Source organism: Ochotona princeps, chromosome 4 (assembly GCF_030435755.1).
Source record: "Ochotona princeps isolate mOchPri1 chromosome 4, mOchPri1.hap1, whole genome shotgun sequence".
NCBI lineage: Eukaryota > Metazoa > Chordata > Mammalia > Lagomorpha > Ochotonidae > Ochotona > Ochotona princeps.
In genome coordinates this window covers 77,261,450-77,277,348 of record NC_080835.1, presented here as the reverse complement: position 1 = coordinate 77,277,348, position 15,899 = coordinate 77,261,450, and the positions used below count along the sequence as shown (strand labels likewise).

Genomic DNA, 15,899 nt, shown 5'->3' with positions numbered 1-15,899 from the left:
TTTTTATTTTAAAAATTAACATAAAAATTAACCATTAAACTTGTTCCAACAAAGGAAAAAAAGGATTTGTTTGAAAGAATTACAGAGCAGGAAGGAGAGACAGGAAGAAGTCCTCCATCCAATAGTTCATTTCCCGACTGCAATGGCTAGGGATAGGCCAGGCTTAAACCATGAGTTTCATCTGGGTCTCTCATGTGGGTACAAGGGCTCAAGTACTTGGCCCACCTTCCTCTGTTTTCCCAGTTACATTAGCAGGACGTTGGCTTGTAAGTGGAGCAGCAGGGACTCTAATTGGCACCCTTATGGGATGGCTGCATCTTAGGCAGAATCTTACTTGCTATGTCCCAATGCTAGCCCTATGGTAAAGTAGCCAACTCCATGGCATTTAGTGCCTTTGTAATTTGTTCAGCCATCACCTGTATCCATTTGGGAGATACCTTCATCACTCCAAAAGGAAACCTGTATCTATCACACGATAGGTGTGGCTTTAATGAGAATCTGAACCATTGTTTCCTTGTTTGTGACTTAGGCTGTCACTTAGTACAGAATCAGAGGGGCTTATTTTGCAGTGATATTTGCTTCCTATATATCTACAGGCCTTTCTTTCCGAACCTGATAGTGCCTGGTGACAGTCTGACTTTCCCTCTGAGAGCACCTGTTTTGTTCCTCCCAGGCGTTGTGGGCTCAGGTAGGGGGAGTCCACTGGAAGCAGGCTGTAGTGGGCTAAAGGTGAGAGTTGTCTAAGCCAGGAAGGCTCAGAAGAGAATAGTTTGTAATCCCCTTCCTGTTTTTCACTCCTTCATTTTGCCGTTTTTCTGTCATGCTGACGACTAGCTCAGCTCTTGCAGATGCCCTATCCCCATTCTGTTTCCCTCAGGAAACCCTCAAAAGAAGAGAGTTTGTCATGGTTACCTGCAAAAGCTCGGGCTCAGGTACTTCGTGTACCGTCCCCCCTCCCTGCTCCAGCCCACTTAATGCGCTCTGTGACCTTTGAAGGAGCTGGGAGACCCAGTAAGTGGTTTGTTTAGGGGATGGAGGGAGATGGAAAGACAGTCCCTGGCGCGTCATCCCCTCTCCCTGGGGCTCTGAGACGCCCGGCGAAGCCCTGTGTGCCTGTTGCTCTCTAGACCTCGGGCCAGCCTCTCACTGCATCCAGGCGAGATGATCTGTATTTGGGGGGAAAAAACAGCAGAGGAAAAACATACGCGGAGGGGGGAAAGTGGGAGGAGAGGGGTGCTCAGCGGGTCTCCACCCTACCGGCCTGCCTTCTCGCAGGGAGCCTGGAGAGCTCCATTAGGACCAGACCTGCCGGGACCCCGCGGCCATCAGGGAGGGGCGGCATTAAAAAGCAGCGTTTCCACGCGTGCTGATCTTCCCCCATACCCACAAAGCCCGTCGGCCGCCCCCCACCCCACTTGCCTGTCCTGGGCCATGTGATCTTTGACCGACTGACTGGCCCCGTTGCTGGCCCGCGCCGCTACCTTTACCCAGGGCCATCGGCCGCGGAGCGAGGACTTGGGTCTGAGCCCAGGGCTGCTTCGCCGCGTGTGACAGCCTGGGAGGGTGGGGAAGGGAGGGGAGAAGGGAGGGACCAGGGAGGCGCTGCGGAGCGGGATCGCCCGCACGCTCGCCGCCGGGGACCGACGCGCAGCCCGAGCCTCCGGGAGCCTCTCTCCCAGTGGGAGATGGGTTGAGATGCCAGCGTCTGGGGGCATGCTCGGAGCGGCGCGGCCGAGCAGACCGAGATGCGGCTACCAGGGACCGGCCGCCTGCGAGAGGAGGCGGCTTCCGCCGAGGCCGGGCTGCCGCAGAGTCTGAGCCGCCGGGACACCGCGCTTCTCACCCGGGAGCATCCTAGTCTCAGGAGCGAGACGCCTGCCACTGCCCTCCCTACTTTCCACCGCCATCGGGGCGAGCAGCCCTGCTAGTTGGTCTGCTAGTGGAGTCCTCATTCGGTCCCCACCGCGGGGAGACATGCCGGAATTGGGGAGCGCTGTGACTCCCCGCCTCCCGATTCACCCACGGAAGCAGGCTTGCTGAAGCCGGAGCCCGGAGGGGGACCATGGGAGGGACACAAGTCAAATGGTGAGCTGAAGCCACTTTGGCTTTCGAGGTGGGGGCTTGGGTGGGAGCGGGGCCAGGACTGGAGGATCCTGTTGGGCAGTCAGACGGTGATGGGTGGGGCGCTTTCTTGGGGTAGGATAGGCTGCTGGCCTGTAAAAGACGGTGGGTTTAGGAGGGAAGGGGTGGCGCTTTACCCTGTTGGGTGTTCTGGTCAGGGTGGGACCCTTTAGGAATACACAGTGCTCTTACTGTCCATCACCAACCTAAAAGCCTCATCAGCATCCAATTTGGAAGTGTTTTTTGCTGGGAATTACTTGTCTCTTAAGTGAAGACTGGAGATTGTTAGATGTCTGAATTAAGGCGGGTATCAGTTGTACTCTGACCTCAGGATAATGATGGCAAGGAGGAAAATACTTGTTTCTAAACTAGGACTTTTGTTTCAGCTAATCAGAGAGGAGTTTAAGCCATATAATTAATTGGGGCTTAAATACTTTGCTGTGACCCCAGGTGAAGGATTGAATGTAGCTTCCTCATCTGTAAGGTGCTTAGGAAAACAGCAGGATGCCTTGCCTCAGGACTTTCCTCCTTCAGGTCTTTAATCTTCCCACTTGGCCACCTAGTTTCCAGGTTTCCAGGTCTTACCTCTGTGGTCTCACCCTGGCAGCTCAATTCAAGAAAGAGAAGTGTTGTTTTCCTTGGGCTGCTCTGCCACTCCCCCAATGGGGTTGGATAGCCAGACATCCGCCTCCTTTTGCCCTTATATGGGAGACACCCTTACAAGGGAGAAGGTGGAACTGAGCATGCGTCTGGTTTTAGGAAAGCAGTTTTCCAGCATCCTAGGTTCACACTGTGGGCTCTCCACCCCCCCTTTGTCTCACACATACCCCTGTGGTCCAGCCAAATGCAGGCAGTGGAACATGTCAGCCATGGCACCTTGTCAGCTGAGAAAGTGTTGTTTTATTTTTTCTCAAAGAGGAGCAGCTGTTGCAGGCTTCTTTCTAGTCTTGGATTACCCAGAAGGTAAATGCTGAGGTTTGCGCAGTCGTAAATCTACTCTCTTTATAAAAGCCCTTAAATGAGAGCCTTTCTAACAGCTTAATTGGTGTTGGCTTGATTGCTTAAGTGGTGAAAGATAGCTGAGATAGGTCTAGAAAGTACTGAGAGTTCTAGAAAGCAGACATCACTTAAAAAGATTTGTATTTATTTGAAAGGCACAGTTAGAGAGAGAGAACCTTATCTCCCATCTTCTGGTTGATTTCCCGGATGGATACGGTGGCTGGGGTGTCATCCATGTGTCCCACTTGGATATAGGGGCCCAAGAACTTGGGCCACCTTTCACTACTTTTCCAGGCTCATTAGCAGGGAGCTGTATGGAAAGTGGAGTAGCTGAATCTTCAACCAGTGCCCAAACTGGATGCCAGTACCATCAGTGGAAGCTTAACTTGCTAAGCTGCAATGCCAGCCCCCGGGTCACCATTTCTGAATACCACTTGCTACTCCCCATACCTCACGCCTGTTTGTGCTAGAGTTCTGTAGATGTGGTTCAACAACGTTGTTTGAAGTCGCACGGCACTTATTCTCTGTGATCCGAAGCAGAAAGAGACTGTTTCCCCGGCTGAGATCTTTTCCACCAAAGCTCTTAGATTCTGGATGTCAAGGAGGCTGAGATGTTAGTCCCTAGGCTCGCCACAGCTTCAGAAATCTCTGGCTGCTGCCTATGGGCACATGCTTTTTGCTGGCTTCCAGGAGGATGTAAGGTTAACTCTCGATCATGGTTGTGAGGATTAGCCTGAGAGACTTCAGGGGCACATTATGTGGGTCAGTGACCCCTAGACACTTTCCCTGTTGTCCCGGTGATGGATTTGGAAAGAATTCCTGAGAGGGGGCTGGGCTTGCAGACCCTGGAGCCCTGAGATTGTTTCAGTGCTGATGTTCTCAAGGTGCAGCTCAGAGAGCATTGGCTCCTCCCACCCCTTTATCCCCACGGGATGGAAGTGTCAGCCTCCCATTCCCTTCTTGTCTTGTGGATTTGCTGAAGTAGGGCTTTAAAATTCCAAAGGTAGTAGAATTATTGAGAGGTTGCCAGTGACAATTTGAAAGATTGGAGTACACCAAGTAGACCATTATTCTACCAACACCACCCCCCAACAGATTTCCCCCTTTGATGTATTACCCTTCCTTTTGTATTCTGGCTCAATTGTTGACATATCCTTGTGTCCGTGACCAGTCTGTCAGTATATATACTCTGGAAGTTTCTACCCCTACACTTCCCAAAAGCCACCCACAAGCCTGGTCTTCTTTTGCACTGAACTCAGAGCTCACCTGCTGCGATCGCTTGCTGGTATCGTTTTCATGACAGAAGTTTTGGAAATAGAATTTCCTTTCAGTTCCCAAATCTACTAAAACACTGTCACCCAACTCTGACAAGGGGACAGAAGATGGCACTGGTGGCAGTGGTGGGAGCTAAATGAAAACAAACTTTACAGACCTTTAAATGCTGGACTACTTACCTTTCTGATAATTCCCTTCTCAATTGATTAGGCATAAAAGCAGCCTTGTTGTGGAACAGAACTCCTGGCACTGAGCTATTCATTCATTCAACAAGTTCATAATTCAACATAGTTTTTTTTTTTTCCTTAAAGAGATAGTTGTTCTTACTACAGGCTATGTTCTTGTGTCAGGTGATGGGGATAAGATGATTAACGTGCGATAAGTTATGGAAGTTGTTTTCTAAATAACAATTCCTAATAATCCCTTCTCTTCCTTTCTCTTTGTTCACAGCCTGACTTCCCCCAGTCCCATCCACAGTGCCAAGAGTGAGTCCATTATAACTCAGTCGGAGAAGGCCGATTTTGTGGTTATTTCACCTGAAGGACTAGCGAACAGAACAGGTACTCTCTGTCTCTCTAGCTCAGCTTGAGCAGTGTTACGGTCCTGACTTCCATCCCTCAGCCCCCTGGGCTACTCTTTCTCCATGGTTTGAACGTGCAAGGTCAGCTCAAGGGCTGTAATGCTTCTGACCCAATTATGTGCTTATCCTCTGGCAGGTGTCATTTCATAGGTCCTCGCTGTCAGAAAAATTGTGTAGCATAGACAGGCCTTCCTGTGCCTGGCTGCTTATGAGTTAGGAAATATTTTGGGGACAGTCAGAAGCTTTACTCAAACAAACATTCAAAAAAGATTTATTTATTTTTTGAAAAGCAGAGTGACACAGAAAGAGAAAAAAATGGAGAAATAAATAGAGAGACAGATATCTTCCATCTGCTGGTTTACTCCCCAAATGGCTGCAGTGGCTTGGAGTGGGAATGGCCAAAGCCAAGAACCTGGAGCTTCCCTGGGGTCTTCCACTGGGGTCTTTCATTTGGGTGCAGGGGTCCAAGAACTTAGGCCACCTTCTGCTTTCCCAGGTGCCTTAGCAGAAAGCTATATCAGAAGTGGTGTGATGAGGCCTGGACTGATAGCTCACCAGTTTGTATCCTGGCTGCTCCACCTCTGAATCAGCTCTCTGCTTATGGCCTTAAAAAGTAGTATAGGATGGCCCAAATCCCAAAGCACCCACATGGGAGACCTGGAATGCACTCCTGGGATCCTGGCTTCAGACTGGTTAAGCTCTAGACATTGTGGCCACTTGGGGAGTGACCAGTAGATACAAAACCTTTCTCTCTGAATCTCCTTCTCTTTAAATCTGACTTTTCAATAAAAGCAAATAAGTAGGTCTTAAAAAAAAAAAAAAAAAGAAGTGGGACAGAGCCCAACATGATAGCCTAGTGGCTAAAGTCCTCGCCTTCTAGGCTGAGATCCCATGTGGGCGCCAGTTTTAATCTCAGCGGCCCTGCTTCCCATCCAGCTCGCTGCTTGTGGCTTGAGAAAGCAGTTGAGATGGCCCAAAGCCTTGGGACCCTGCACCTGTGTGGGACACCTGGATAAAACTCATGACTCCTGGTCGAATTGGTGCAGCTCCGGTCATTGAGGTCATTTAGGAAGTGAACTAGGTGATGGTAGATCTTCCTTTCTGTCTCTCCTCCTCTCTATATATCTGTGACTTTGCAATAAAAATAAATAATTTTTTTTAAAAAAAGTGGAACAACAAGGACTCAAACCTGAGTTCATATGGGATTCTGGTGTCACAAGTGGCAATTTAACTCACTGTGCCACAACACCAACCCCTTAATGGTTTTTATTATTTCACTGTATACAAATCACGACCGTACTTTCTCCACTTACATGAATTTTGGAGGCAATAGTAGGGAATGCAATGTCTGTAAGAACATACAGAGAGTAGGTGTGCATCAGGCTTGCTTGAGGGTAATGGAAAGAACCACAAAGAGCTCTCATCCTTTAGACTTCTTCTTGTTCTGTATCAATTACTTTGCCCCTGCCCTTTTTCTTTTTAAACTAAATATAGGAAGAAGTAAAGCATGAAATTTAAATACAATTTTAGGGTGTAATGCAAGTGACGCCCTCAGAGGAAAACCTGGGATTATGTCCTTCCTTATTGTGTTTCCCTACAGCCCTGCCATTAGTCGCAAGCACTCAGGCATGTTCCCCAGTCAGAAACTCCCAGGGCCTGGGGGAGGGAGTGGGAGAATGTGTGCTCCGGGCCGGGCGTCGCCAGGTCCGCTTATTTCACCTCACTTACTCCTCATGACAGCCCAGAGATGTTTTGTACTTCTCTGAAGAAACTTGCTCAGCAGCTGTTATTAACCCTTCTTTTTTAAATAAGTGAATCATTTTTTAAAGACTTACTTTATTTTTATTGGAAAGTCAGATTTCTAGAAAGAAGGAGAGACAAAGATCTTCCATCCTCTGGCTCACTCCCCAAGTTGCTGCAGTGACAAGAACTGAGCCAATCAGAAGCCAGGAGCCAGGAGCTTCTTCTGGGTCTCCCATTTGGGTGCAGGGTCCCAGGGCTTTGGGCCATCTTCTACTACTTCCCCAGGCCATAAGCAGGGAGCTGGACAGGAAGTGGAGTGGACTGGACACAACCGGTGCCTATATGAGATCCTGGCGTGTTGAAGGCAAGGATTTAGCCACTGAGCCATGACACCTTATTATTCCATAATGCACTTTAAATGGCTGCATGTGCAACTAGGCAGGATAAAATAGAGAATAGAGACAAAGAGAATAGAGACAAGAAATTTTAATAACAAAGAAATAAAAGCAGGGAGATATTTAGCAATTGTGTAAATATGTTCTTCCTACTTTGTTTGCTGTGTGACTCACCAGTGTTATATTTGAAAGGGGTTCAGTTATGGCTGAATGGTCAAAGTCATTGAATCAAGGTCTCTCTAAAGTTGTAGAGTAACCAAGAGGAATTTTATTTTTGTTGCACCTGACAGCTCATTTCTTAGCGAACTCAGACCCAGGAAATGCCTGGTTTAGGGATCAAGGAGTAAGATCCGTGAGTTCCAAATCGAGACTCCACTATCGAGTCTTATTGCTTCTGCAGGGTCGAAAGAGGCCAGATTTCGCCAGCAGTAAGGTGTCTAGGAGCCTGGAGCTTGAGTTACTGCCAATGCTTCGTGCGTCACAACTCCACCTGGTGGAAAGTCCAGGTTGTGCCGGGAGGACAGGTTCAGAAGGCTGGTGTCCTAAAGCTGCCAGCACTTCGTGCCAGAAATCAGTTTTCTCCAACATGAACCGTGCTGTTCACTCTTTTCACTTTGCAGAGGAGGCAGATTCTCCATTATCTCGAGACTGGAGGCCAGGGAGCCCTGGAGCCTATCTGCAGACCCCATGGGAAGAACAGCTGCTGGAACAACAGGAACATCTAGAAAGAGAAATGGAAGAAGCAAAGAAAATGATATCAGGACTACAGGTAGCTCTTGCCCTTGTAGTTTGTCCTGGGTGCACCTCTTGATTGTTATTAACTGAAAGTGAATTGACTTTTATTTTATGGGAGATGAGAACAGAAAGGAAAGTTCAGAAAGAGGAAGTAGGATCCAAAGAATAAAATTCCTTGTGTGAGCACTTTAAATGGACTTGGGTGGTGGTGGTATTGTTTATAGCACAGCTGTTAGGATTTTTGCAAGCCCAGGCACTACTGGTTCATCTGAAAGCCTTGTGCTGACTTTGCTTTGCAGGTGGGTTTCTCTCCTTCATGTGCTTACAGACCTGCAGTCGTAGCTGTCAGCAGAGAATGGCACGGTGAATATAGATGGGGATTTTTGCTAGGAGTTCTCCAGTAGGAAAGATGTGAGAGCCCGAAGTGCTGCCAGGTGCCCATTTTCTTAGTCTAGCTAAAGCATTTTACTCACTCCTATGCCATTTGCAAACAGATGCCAGGGTTTAATGAGCAGGTAGAAGAGGTTTTCCTTGAGCAACAAAGCTCTTCAGTTGTTCCTGTACCTGTAGTGTCAGCTCAGCGAACATCCCCCAGAGACTGACTGACCCACTTGACATGGCTCCCACCCCGAATGAGTCCCTCTGTCCTCTCTTGGGGTATCCAGTCTGGGTTTTGGGGAGCCCTGCTGGTGGGCTAATGACCCTGAATTGCCTAGGAATATTCCTTTCTGTTTGTTCTGGGAGCTGCACTGCTTCGGAATTGTGAAATATTTATGGATACGTAAACAAAGCCCACATTATGTGTGTGGCTCTGGCAGCCGGTAGGCGGTGCAGGGTGTGCTCCCAGCCAGCCAGCAACAGGGCAGAAACACAAAGGGTTCCTAAAGCAAAAAGGAGATTGGTGCTGTGGTACAACAGTTTGCATTAATACATACCCCAAGAACTGGGAAGGGTTGGGGAGATGGACGTTTATTGTAGAAACAGTTGCCCACAAAAAGTTGTCCGGTTCTACACCTCCCACCGGTTAGTTGTGTATTTTAGGAATGGCTGACTGATGAGGCCTTTTAGATTCCTTTTCTGACATTTCTGTGAAGGATACCTGAAGGAGGTGTCTTTGTTGTTAGTTTTTTTCTGCATTTTAATAGGAAGTATTTCTGTAGAATATTGGGATTATACCCAAACAAGGTTTTTCCAGGATAATTTACATTATATGGACATAGACGTTCACGAGTTTCGCTTTGAATTGGGTTTGCATTTCTTATTCTGGAAGAAATTTGATGGCAGATTAGATAGAAAAAGAAGAAAATTGACAGGCAGAAAGTCAGCATCTTCATATTCTCTGCAAACAGAAGAGTTCTAACTCACAGTCACATGATCACAATGTGAATTCAATTCCATTGTAGAATACAAAGGGGCTCAGAGCGTCTACAGGGCTTCTTAACTCTTTCAGTGATAAGCAAGTTGCATGCTCAGCTCCAGCTAAGATTTCTGACATATTAACAGCCTTTAGTTAGAGCTTGTCGAATGGCTGACATTAGAGTTGATAATTATTTAATGTTGTTCTCTTAGCTCCCTACAGCCCAGTGACTTCTAACCTGTGTCTGTGCCCCTTAAAATTACTCCAGAGGATAACCAAATTCATTTGCCTTAGAAAAATTTTCTTTTTTTTTTTTGAAAGATTTATTCATTTTATTACAGCCAGAAATACACAGAGGAGGAGAGACAGAGAGGAAGATCTTCCGTCCGATGATTCACTCCCCAAGTGTACTGCAACGGGCCAATGCGCGCCGATCCGAAGCCCGGAACCTGGAACCTCTTCCGGGTTTCCCACGCGGGTGCAGTGTCCCAATGCACTGGGCCGTCCTCCACTGCTTTCCCAGGCCACAAGCAGGGAGCTGGACGGGAAGTGGAGCTGCCGGGATTGGAACCGGCGCCCATATGGGATCCCGGGGCTTTCAAGGCGAGGACTTAAGCCGCTAGGCCACGCCGCCAGGCCTGAAAAATTTTCTTACTATTGTTTGGTAGGTAAACCATTGGGTAGATTATAAGTTTCACTTATAATGAGTTTATGTTAGTGTTTATTGAAACAGGACTAACCCTGAACAGCTCTGAGACATAATTGTGGTAGAAAATAGAGACATTTTCCAATCTTTCACAGAGCTGATTAAGTCTCATGATACCTACCTGCGGAGGGAGATTCCAAGGGTTTTTTTTCTCTTGTTTATTTATTTGAAAGACAGAGTAACAGAAACAGAAAAAGAGAAGGTGCCAGTGCTGTTGTAAAGCAAGTTAAGCTGCTGCTTGTGAAACAGGCACCCCATTTCAGAGTGTTGTTTTGAAAAACCACCTTCTCTGTCTCTGATCCAATTCCCTGCTAATGTTTCTGGGAAAGAGGCAGCTGCTGGTCCAAGTAGTTGGGTCACTTCCACCCATGTAATGAGTCCCAAGTAAGGTTTCAGGCTCCTGGCTCCACCTGGCCCAGCTGCATCTGGGGCAGCCATTTGTGGAATGAACCAGAATATGGACAACCTCTGTTTCTTCCCTCCCTGCTGCTCTCTATCACCTAAACTCTCAAATAAACAAAAATGAATATTTTATTTTAAAAAGAGAGTGATTCCACTACTTCGTTTTATTGTCCAAATGCCTGCAGCAGCTAGGGCTGGGCCAGACCAAAGCCGGGGACCGGGGCTCAATCTGGGTCTCCTGTCTGTGTGTCAGGGGCCCAGTTACTGTTATAGCTATCATCTGCTGACTCTCGGGGTTTGCATTATCAGGAAGCTGAATTGGAAACAGGGGAAGAACTTGATCACAGGCAGTTTGATATGGAATTTGGGCATTCCTAGCTGCGCAGTGGCTTAACCCAGAGTGTAATAGCACCGGCCTCAGATCAAAGTTTTATGAGTCCCAAAGTACTCATACATGTGATTTAGGAGGCTTTCTTCCAGTGTAATATTTAAAATTATGAATAGAATGTCAGGCATAAGGTCTGGGGAGGGGCTGAACTTGAGCTTCCTCAGATTCAGGGTAAAGCTGCCTTCCTGTTCTACCCAGGAATATTCTAGTGGAAGCAGAGCCTGGTTTGAGGAGCTGAAATGAAAGAGGGCAGCTCTCTGTAAATATGTATTCCTTTTTGTTCTGTCCAGGCCTTTGGGAGTTAAAAATGAAGAATTACGAAAACAAAAATCAGATAAACTGAAGTCAGTGTTCTAATTATGTTTAAAATGATTCCTCATAGTAGCTTTTCAAAGTCGGGATTATTCTGTCCTCTTGTCAGATCACATTCCACCTGGTAAAACAGTGTGAGCAGCTCCAGTTTGAAATGTGTCTGTTATTTCTGCAAGGAGTGTCTGTTTGGTTTTCTTTGGGGCTAAGGAGTCTTAGAGCAGAGGATTCATGTGTGTCCAGGTGGATGAGAGAGACCCAGAGTGTGGGCCTGGCAAAAGGAACTAGTTTTAAGAGGTACAATTGGAAGTATTTCAGGAGCAAAACTTACCAAGGAAATTTCTAGAGGAAGCCACGTTGTGATTTCACTTCTGATGAGTTTACCAGGCCAACTCTGAATTGAGTCATCCGATGGGGAGTGAAGTTTCTTCTTTTCTTTCTTTGTGATCATTCAGGCCTTACTGCTCCATGGGTCCTTACCGGAAGATGAGCAGGAGAGGCCGCTGACTCTCTGTGAGCCAGGAGTGAACCCCGAGGAGCAGCTGGTGAGAGCTCCATCTTTCGTGTTCTGAGTTCTGGTTATTGGATGTGACTTGATTTTAGCATTCTGTACCGCTGACTGTGCCTTCCTGGAATGTGTTCTTTCCTCCCTGCAACTCCTTGCTCATTTCCCCCTGCACATTGGCTGCTCTTCCCTTCTTCATTCATTGAGTCAGTCAACAAATATTTGTCAAGCACCAACTACGGGCAGGTACTATTTGAAGTTGCTGGAGATGTGGTGGTGAGAAGTCAGGCCTGTGACCTTATCATGTGGAGTTTCTCTCACCTCTCCTTGGGAGCTTCTCTTTGGGCGGATCCCTTTACTGTTGTGGCCCGGAGCATGCAGAGTGCAGAGCCCTCACATGTCTTACGCTCTCATTAGGGGACAGTGTTATTTGCCTCCATCTTTTTGCTCACGTCGCACCTGTTCCTCCTTTATTTCTAGTCAGCTCTCTAAGGAGTTCAGGATTTCTTTATGCAGTTTACACATTGATGTCCCATTAACATCTCAATTTCCATGAGTCCTCAAAGTTATTTTTTATAGTCTGGTAAACCACCACCACCAAAATACTCGGGTTTTTTTGTTTTCAGACTTCTTTATTTTTAGTGGAAAGGTAGCTATACAGAGAAAGGAGAGACAGAGATAAAGATCTTCCATCCACTGGTTCACTCCTCAAGTGGCAGCAACGGCTGGAGCTGAGCCGATGTGAAGCCAGATCTGAAGCTTCTTGCTGGAGCTTCTTCCAGGTCTCCCACGCGGGTGCAGAGTCCCAAGGCTTAGGGCCATCCCCCACTGCTTTCCCAGGCCATAAGCAGGGAGCTGGATGGGAAGTGGAGCAGCCAGAAAACGAACCAGCTCCCATATAGGATCCCAGCGCATGCAAGGCGAGGACTTTAGCCACTAGGCTACCATGTCAGGCCCTCAGTTTACCTTTTTAATATCTTAATCTTATTTTCTTCATTCTCATAAACCCCTTGTTTAACTCAGGCCATCGTTTTGTATCCTAGGGCCTTTTGACAGATTTTTTTCACATTGCTTCCTTGTCCTCATCTGATTCATATTCTGTGAAACATGAGAATAACTTACTATATTAGTAAGTCTTTTGCTATTCTCACAAAATACCTGAGTCTGCTAACTTACACTCAGAAAAGGTTTATGTAGCTCAGTTTTGGAGAATCAAAGTCTAAATACCATGGCTGCTAGTTTGGCTCCATGTACTGGAAGAGCCGGGAACAGAGAGTGATAGACCCAAACTCAAGTCTTTATAACGTCATCATGGGAACTCAATAGATCACTTAAGAATGACCTCTACGGCACCCCATGTGTAACCCAAGTACCTGCCATTAGACCCCACCTCTGAAAGGTTCCCTCCACTGTGGAGACCAAGCCTTTGATACCTGTGCTTCTGGGGCACATCCAGCATTCAGAGGCCAGTGTTACCTCTAAAGCAGACTGCTCACTTTGTCACCTGTTTGCACGAAACATTTCATCAATGACCCTACTGCACTGATTTGCATTTTGTGGTCTGGCCCCTGTTTTCCTTTCCAGCTTTGTCCCTTGCCATTTCTTCTTCCCCAACCCTACCCTGCCTTCACCACACACATGTGAATTTTCAGCGTTGTCCGTGTTGATCCACCTGCTGCACTCCTGGGCACAAGCTTCCATCAGAGGCAGCACTTGTTTGCTGTTCTTTGTATCTAGTAGGTGCTCAATAAATATTTGCTGACCAGCTGGCCTCTGGACTTCACAGTCTTTGAGCATAAGCATGTTTGTTGTCTTATATTCAGATCATAATCCAAAGTCGCCTGGATCAGAGTATGGAGGAGAATCAAGACCTAAAGGTAGGTTAGGACATGCATGTTTTATCCTTTGCAAAAAAATTGTGAGAATGTCACAGATTAAACTCAGGAAAATTAACAGAGAAGTGATGGGAATTGGAATGTTGGCTGTATCTGTATTATGTCCTTGATTAAAAGAGAGGTATAGCCCAAATCTGTAATACTTTTCTGATTTTGGTATATATGTAATATATAACATTATTGATTGTACCTTTTTGAAATGGTTCATGATATTAACTAAAATATTAGTTGATGTTACCTAACAGGAAAAAAAAATAGATCCAAGTGTGGCCTTTTTGATGACTTCTTCACGCAATTCTGAAACAGCAGTGTTTCTCCTTTTTGTTTGAATTTGTAGTATGTTTTAGCCCTTTCCCAATAAACATGCTTAAACATACTCCCAGATCTGAATTTCTAATAGAGAAATTCTTGAGCCTCTCTGAGGAGACACTAAGGATCTCACTTTTAGATATGTTAAAGCAGTAGGAAAAGAAGAGAACACTGTCTTCTAAAATTTCTTTACTAATGACAGTCATATACCTGTATTTCATCTATTTTAATGGATAATTTTTCAGGTGGCAGATTTTTGTTTGGGCCACCGAGATCAGTACCTTCTTGGAGACTCAGAAATACCATACTCTTGCTGAACATTGAGGAGTGGGCTGGCTGTTTAATCGTTGGGGACAGGCATAGTTACTTATGATCCTCAACTTTCATGAAAAGGGTGTAGACTTTCCTGGTGGTGGAGTGTGCTGGCTGTGGTGAGCCTGTGGAAATGGGTGTCTTCTTCCTTGGTGAGACTCCTCTCTGCCTAGGCAGTGTGGCCAGGGTGCCCCAGAGACCCGTGCAGATGGGTTCTATTTGTTTCCACCAGCCATCCTTTTCTGAGTACTGAGTCAGTAATTCAGCAGAGGGTTAATTTTTCGTGGAATGGTAACTGGGTTTTGTCTGCTGGCTGACGGAGTGAGGTCATGTTTCTGAAGCAATCCAGATGCTGCCATCTGATCTAACTATATTTGGTTTGCAGAAGGAGCTGTTGAAGTGTAAACAGGAAGCCAGAAACTTGCAGGGGATAAAGGTAAAAAGGAAGACACTTGATTCTTTAAACAAAATGCTCTGTGAGGGGGTGTGTCTGTCAATGGTGAGCCTTGAGCAGGATGGTTGGAATTTGCTAGGGGCCTGTGCTCCTGGGAAAAGTCAGGCCCTTGAGCACTGGACCTTCCTTTTGCTAGGCTTGCCTCTGGTACTGCTGCTTCCCTCTGTCTCTTGTTTGTGTCTTTATGTAGAATGTCCTCTTCAGTTTGAAAGTATGCCCTTTTTAAACAGAGATTATAATTTGTTTAGTTTTTGGATCATTAATAACATTCCAGTGGGTCAGTGTACAAAAGGTTAAACTGAAAAGTCAACCTGCCAGCCCTCCCCCTACAACCAGTCTTCCAGTTGTCTTTCCTGGAGGAAGCTTATTAGTTGTTAGCAAATAATACATGCATCATTACCCATGCACATTTTTAAAATAAAGATTTATTTATTGGTTTTAAGGATTTATTTATTTTTATTGGAAAGGCATATTTATAGAGAAGAGGAGAGGCAGAGAAAAAGATCTTCCATCTGCTGGTTCACTCTTCAAATGGGGATGCCAGTGCTTGTCCTAATTGAGCCATCATGCTGGGCCCTACTTATTTGGAAGTCAGAGCTGCAGATAGAGAGAGAGAGAGAGAGAGAGAGAGAATCTTTCATCTACTGGCTCATTCCCCAAATGGCTGTATCGCCCTGAAATGAATCAGTCGGAAGCCCACTTTTTCCAAGTTTTCCATGCTCCACACACATTTTTACCCACATTGTAATATCCTCTAGATACAGCATGACAACCTGTTTGTTTGTTTTTTAACTTAGCAGTGTATCTTGGAGGTCATTCTATTTCAGTGTATATGGACCTCCCTAGGTATTTTTATGGCTATATACAATATTTCGGTATATGTATATATGATAATTTATCAGATCAGTCTACTATTAATATTATTTTGGCTTATTTCTGCACTCTGTTAATGTAAACAGTGAACTAGCTAATGACCTTAAATGTATTTTCTCAAGCAGGAATATTTGTGTAGCTGCTGAATAAATACCTAGAAGTGGAAAATATGCGGTGTGTGTGTGTGTGTATGTGTGTGTGTTTAAGATTTATTTGAAAGACATAGTGACAGGAGCTGGTTGACATGTGGTACAGCAGGTTAAGCCACTATCCACATGGGGGATTTGGATGAAATTCCTGGCTCCTGGCTTTGACCTGGCTCAGCCTTAGCCATTTGGCAAATAGACCAGCAGATAGAAAAATCTCTGTGTGTGTGTGTGTGCCACACACATGACTCAGAGAGGAGAGAGAGAGAGAGAGAGAGAGAGAGAATCTCTGCCTTTTAAATAAATACAATGAAATGTTTTTTAAGAAAAAAAAAAAGGCAGAATGACATAGAGAGGGCAATACAGAGAGAGAATCCTCTGACTCCAAATAGCCA

General features: G+C 46.0%; 1 protein-coding gene across 5 annotated transcripts in view; it reads left to right on the top strand.

Moving 5' to 3' along the window:
• Positions 1–15,899, top strand: part of DIXDC1 (DIX domain containing 1) — a 74,670-nt gene that overhangs the window by 36,053 nt on the left and 22,718 nt on the right. For 3 of the 5 annotated variants that reach the window (XM_058663917.1, XM_058663915.1, XM_004585057.4), the window contains 5 exons: positions 4,846–4,955; positions 7,734–7,882; positions 11,466–11,555; positions 13,339–13,392; positions 14,417–14,467. In XM_058663917.1, the coding sequence (XP_058519900.1) occupies positions 4,846–4,955; positions 7,734–7,882; positions 11,466–11,555; positions 13,339–13,392; positions 14,417–14,467 (454 nt within the window). Of the gene's footprint in view, positions 1–1,589; positions 2,086–4,845; positions 4,956–7,733; positions 7,883–11,465; positions 11,556–13,338; positions 13,393–14,416; positions 14,468–15,899 lie in introns of those variants that run through there. The other 2 variants (XM_004585058.4, XM_058663916.1) reach the window with 2 other exon arrangements.